Source organism: Grammomys surdaster, unplaced genomic scaffold (genome assembly GCF_004785775.1).
Source record: "Grammomys surdaster isolate TR1022 unplaced genomic scaffold, NIH_TR_1.0 257, whole genome shotgun sequence".
Taxonomy (NCBI): domain Eukaryota; kingdom Metazoa; phylum Chordata; class Mammalia; order Rodentia; family Muridae; genus Grammomys; species Grammomys surdaster.
Genome location: NW_021604698.1, coordinates 2,171,299 through 2,176,879, shown reverse-complemented (window position 1 = coordinate 2,176,879; position 5,581 = coordinate 2,171,299). Strand labels below are relative to the sequence as shown.

Sequence of the window (5,581 nt, the reverse complement as noted above, 5' to 3'; positions counted from 1 at the left end):
TCTCTCTCTCTCTCTCTCTCTCTCTCTCTCTCTCTCTCTCTCTCTCTGTTGTTGTAGGCACTTAGTAATATGAGTTATCCTCTTAGCACTGCTTTCATTGTGCCCCACAATATTTTGTATTACTCATTTTCTCTAAATTCTAAAAAGTCTTTGGTTTGTTTATTTCTTCCCTGACCAAGTTATCATTGAGTAGTGTTGAACAGTTTTCAAGTATATGTGTGCTTTCCATTGTTTTTGTCATTATTGAAAACCAGTCTTAGTTTGTGGTGATCTGATAGGATACATGGGATTATTTCAAACTTCTTATATCAGTTGAGGCCTGTTTTGTGAGCAATTATATGGTCAATTTTGGAGAAGGTAACATGAGGTACTTAGAAGAATGTATATTCTTTTGCTTTAGGATGAAATGCTTTATGAATATCTGTTAAATCCATTTGGCTCATAACTTCTGCTAGTTTCACTGTGTCCCGGTTTAATTTCTGATTCCATGACATGTCCATTTCTGAAAGTGAGGTCTCCCACTATTATTGTGTGAGGTGTAATGTGTGCTTTGAGCTTTAGTAAAGTTGCTTTTACGAACGTGAATGCCCTTACTTTTGGATCATAAATGTTCAGAATTGAGAGTTCATCTAGGTTGCATTTTTTCTTTGACAAGTATGAAGTTAACCTTCTGGTCTAGAGCTTTCAGTCATGTTGTCACGCTGCTAGTGTATGTTCTCTACAGTTTCTTTATATAGGCACTTAGAGCTATGATTTTTCCTATTAGCATTGCCTTCATTGTGTCCCACAACATTTGATATGACTCATTTTCATTAAATGCTAACAAGTCTTTGATTTCTTTCTGTTTCTTTCCTGACCAAGTTATCATTGAGTAGATTGTTGTACAGTTTCCACGTATATGTGTGCTTTCCACTGTTTCCATTGTTAAGACCAGTCTTAATTCATGGTTCCTTATCTTTTTTCATGACTTTAAGTTGAATGTAGATTTTATTCGATATTACAATAGCTACTCGAGCTTGTTTCTTGAGACCCTTTGCTTGGAAAATTGTTTTCCAGTCTTTTACTCTGATGTATCATGTGTCTTTGTCACTGAGGTGCATTTCCCTTATGCAGTAAAATCCTGGGTCGTGCTTATATATCCTGGCCATCAGTCTATGTCTTTTTACTCTGGGATTGAGTCCATTGATGTTAAGTGATATTAAGGAAAAGTGATTGTTGCTTCCTTTTATTTTTATTACTAGAGGTGTAATTATGTTTGTGTGTCTATCTTATTTTGGGTTTTTCGGAAGAAGATTACTTTCTTGCTTTTTCTAGGATATAATTTCCTTGCTTGTGTTGGAGTTTTCCCTCTATTATCCTTTGTAGGGCTGGATTTGTGGAATGATATTCTGTAAATTTGGTTTTGTCAAGGCATGTCTTGGTTTCTCCATCTATGGTAATTGAGAGTTTTGCTGGGTATAGTAACCTGGGCTTGTATTTGTGTTCTCTTAGCATCTGAATGACATCTGTCCAGGATCTTCTGGCTTTTATAGTCTCTGCTTAGAAATCCAGTGTAATTCTGATAGGTCTGCCTTTATATGTGACTTGACCTTTTTACCTTACTGCTTTTAATATTCTTTCTTTGTTTTGTACATTTGGTGTTTTGATTATTATGTGACAGAGTGAATTTCTTTTTTGGTCTCATCTATTTGGAGTTCTGTAGGCTTCTTGTATGTTCATAGGCATCTCTTTCTTTAGGTTAGGGAAGTTTTCTTTTGTAATTTTGTTGAAGATATTTACTGCCCCTTTAAGTTGGGAATCCTCATTCTCTTCTACACCTATTATCCTTAGGTTTGGTCTTCTCATTGTGTCCTGGATTGCCTGAATATTTTGGGTTAGGAGCTTTTTGCATTTTGTATTTTCTTTCACAATTGTGTCAATATTTTCTATTGTACCTTCTGCACCTGATATTCTCTTTTCTATGCCTTGTATTCTGTTGGTGATCCTTGCATCCATGACTCCTGATCTCTTTCCTAAGTTTTCTTTCTCCAGGAGAGTCTCTCTTTGTGATTTCTTTATTGTTTCTACTTTCATTTTTATATCCTGGATGATTTTGTTCAATTCCTTCACCTTCCTGGTTATGTTTTTCTGTTATTCTTTAAGGGATTTTGTGTTTCCTTTATAAGGGCTTCTGCCTGTTTACCTGTGTTCTCCTATATTTCTTTTGAAGGAGTTATCTATGTCCTTCTTAAAGTCCTCTATCATCACCATGAGAAGTGACTTTAAATCTGAATCTTAGTTTTCAGGTGTGATGGGGTATTCAAGACTTGCTATGATGGGAGAACTAGGTTCTGATAGTGCCAAGTAACCTTGGCTTTTGTTGTTTATATTCTTGTGGTTGCCTTTAGCCATCTGGTTATCTCTAGGCCTACCTTCACTCACTGTCTCTGACTGGAGCCTATCTTTCATGTTATCTTGGTTGTATCAGCACTCCACAGGGTCCAGCTCTTTCTGTGATCCTGTGATCCTGAGATCCTGGGTGTAAGAGCTCCTGAGATTCAGGCTGCCTCTGGGATCCTGAAATCCTGGTGTGGCCGGTCTCCTGAGATCCTGTTACCGTATGAGATCCTATGTTACCGGGTGTTTTAGAGCTAGTGGGAATCCAGCCTCCTCTGGGTTTTGTGTGATTGAGTGCAGAGCTGACACTCAAGCTATTTTCAGAGCACTGGTGCATACAGGAAATAACCTGTGCAATTGGCCAAGGGTGAGTTCCTGGGTCCTCAGGGGCTCCAATTACTCCCTGTTTGAGGCAGGTGTCACTGCCTCCTCACCTACAATCCTGGATGTGTTAGAACTCCTGGTATTTCTGCCTCCTCTTGGTTTTATGGGATTAGGTGCAGAGCATTCAAGGTCTGCTCAAGACACTGGCACAGACTGGAAGGCGGTATATTATTTTGTTTCAGGGTGAGATGAAGAAAAGCCATTTCATTTACCCTGTTTATTTCAAATCTGGAAGCCAAAACTGGTAATGAATTTTCAGTCTTAGGAGTCACTTGTGGGTAGTGAAGTCTCCCCATAAGATTGTTTGTATTATAATGAGGATGTATTTAATGTGTATAATACTAAATCTTATCTTGTTGTTCTCTTTTGCTTTCCAGAGAAGTTGCACATTTCAACATTTAATTAATATTTTTATATAAGAGAAAATTCCCATTGTTAAAATGACTTGTTTCTTAAATCTTTGACCATTGTTAAAAGTCTACAGAGTCTAGGTTCAGTATTTCACACTTTAAAATGGGACTCATTTTATTCCAAAGCTTTTAATCTTTATACATGACATACTGGAATTTATTAAACCACTGAATTTGATAACAAGGGCCAGACATTTATTTCTTCAAAGACCCTGACCAAATTCTGTAATCTATTTCCATCTTGCATTGTACTTGTTAAATTATACACATAACATTTATAAATGGCATTTTGCCTTCCCAGCAATTAAGGAGTTCAAAGGCTCCCTTTGTCATATGTTGCTTTGAAATTATATTTATTCACAACTGGCCCTAGAATTCATTCTATCAAATATTTTGGAGGTTAGAGCAAGACATCAATCATGAGCAGGTGTAGAAAAGAGTTTTTTGATGTATAAAAGCATCCGTTTTACACACATCATTTGCAGTTTTAACACATCTGATGTTATGAATTCCCATGAAACAGGAAGCCTTTTTGCCTGCTATGGCAATGGAATCTATGAGTCTTACCGCATATCGGGGTCCTTTTTCTGCATCTGACCTTTTATCTCTGCTGTCTTATGTTTCAGTGCTGATCCTCCTCATTGTCACTATGAGAAGACGAAAAAAAGAGCCTCTCATTTTTGATGAGGAGAGGGATATTAGAGAAAACATCGTAAGATATGATGACGAGGGTGGGGGAGAAGAAGACACAGAAGCCTTTGACATGGCTGCGCTGAGAAACCTCAACGTCATAAGAGACACCAAAACCCGGAGAGATGTGACTCCTGAAATTCAGTTTTTGAGTCGACCGACTTTTAAAAACATCCCAGATAATGTCATTTTTAGGGAATTTATTTGGGAAAGACTAAAAGAAGCTGATGTGGATCCAGGGGCTCCACCATACGACTCTCTTCAGACTTATGCATTTGAAGGAAATGGCTCAGTAGCGGAATCTCTCAGTTCTTTAGATTCCATCAGCTCAAACTCTGATCAGAATTATGACTACCTTAGTGACTGGGGTCCCCGTTTTAAACGACTGGCTGAAATGTATGGAAATGGCCAAGAGAGTTTTTACTCATAGCCTTGGACCTTTAGTTTGGAATGTACTGAAGAAAAAGGCAGCAGAAAAAAATTCAAAGGGAAAGAAAAGTGGAAAATACTACATACTGTAAACAGGAATTCCACTTGTGGGAAAAAGGAGGTTGTAAATATGTCTTCATTTTTAAATTGTTAAGGCTTCTGCCCTGGTGATATATTCACTAGGTTATCCAAGGGATTTCACTGACCACAGACTCTGAATATTTGTAGCTGTGTTTTTTGTTTGTTTGTTTGTTTTTGTGGTTCCGTATAAAAGAAATACTTAATGGTTTGTGAATAGATAGCAACCCTCATATACCTGCAAAGGCACCTAACCTGCCTGATAATATCCTGTGTTGTCAGGGAGCCAAAGGCACCTGGCTCTAACATTCATGGTACCCTCTGTAAGAAGAACAGAGCCTGGTACATCATTCAAAAAAATCCTAGAACTTCTTGCCTATCTAAACATGGAAGAATTTTATCTCTACTGAAGCTTTTAAGGTTGCTATTGAAGGTTGAGTTCAACAGAATTTTATCAGTGTTGGTGCACAGAAATATTATATTTTATTTATCAATGTATAAATTCTTGTAATAACTTCCCTAAGGAAAAAAATGGAATAAAACCAATAATTTAACAAAACATAAATTATCATTTTACCACAAAATAATAAGCAGTGTTCCAAGTAAGAAAAAAGGTAAATAATTCTCCAAGTTTGAGGTAGTTTTGAAACTCTCGTGTTTGTAAGATTTAAACCAGTAGTTGCTGTCTATTCGTCAGTTTTTATTATCTCTTCTGATTTGTACAGGAGAATATATTTTTATTTGGATCATAGTGTTGTGTTTATTTTGGAGCTCTAGCCTCCACTCAGTTCAGGTTTATCTTACTGCCTCATAGTATTAAGCTCATATGCACATGGTGGCTTTGATGCTGCTTGAACTACAGGAAGGACACGCAGCATGGGAATGGAGAGACACAGCACAGCAGTAGAGCATCACTGCTACATACATCTCAAAGAAAAGCATGGCTCTAAGGACATCCATATTGTCCTTCTGAGCCACTAGAGTGTACAGAATTGTGGGAACGAAGCACTTGAATTTCATTAAGACTCGGGGAATATTGAGGTTTTTCTTCGACTTAGAAATAAATTTCTGAAATCAAGAGTTCTATGTACTCCAAAGACTTTCAAGAACCTGTGGCTCAGCCTTCTTTTCTGTAAACGCATCGAGTGAAAGACTGGAATTTAAGTATATTCTACAAAGTGTTATGTTATATATTTCAGCCCATCGCCTCATTC

General features: G+C 37.3%; 1 protein-coding gene across 1 annotated transcript in view; it reads left to right on the top strand.

The window, feature by feature from the left end:
• Cdh7 (cadherin 7) overlaps positions 1-4,293 on the top strand; it is a 121,186-nt gene extending 116,893 nt beyond the window's left edge. The window contains exon 11 of the mRNA XM_028775607.1: positions 3,797-4,293. Coding sequence (XP_028631440.1) covers positions 3,797-4,290 — 494 coding nt within the window. The 3' untranslated portion in view covers positions 4,291-4,293. The remainder of the gene's footprint in view (positions 1-3,796) is intronic.
• Positions 4,294-5,581: the final 1,288 nt, after the last annotated feature.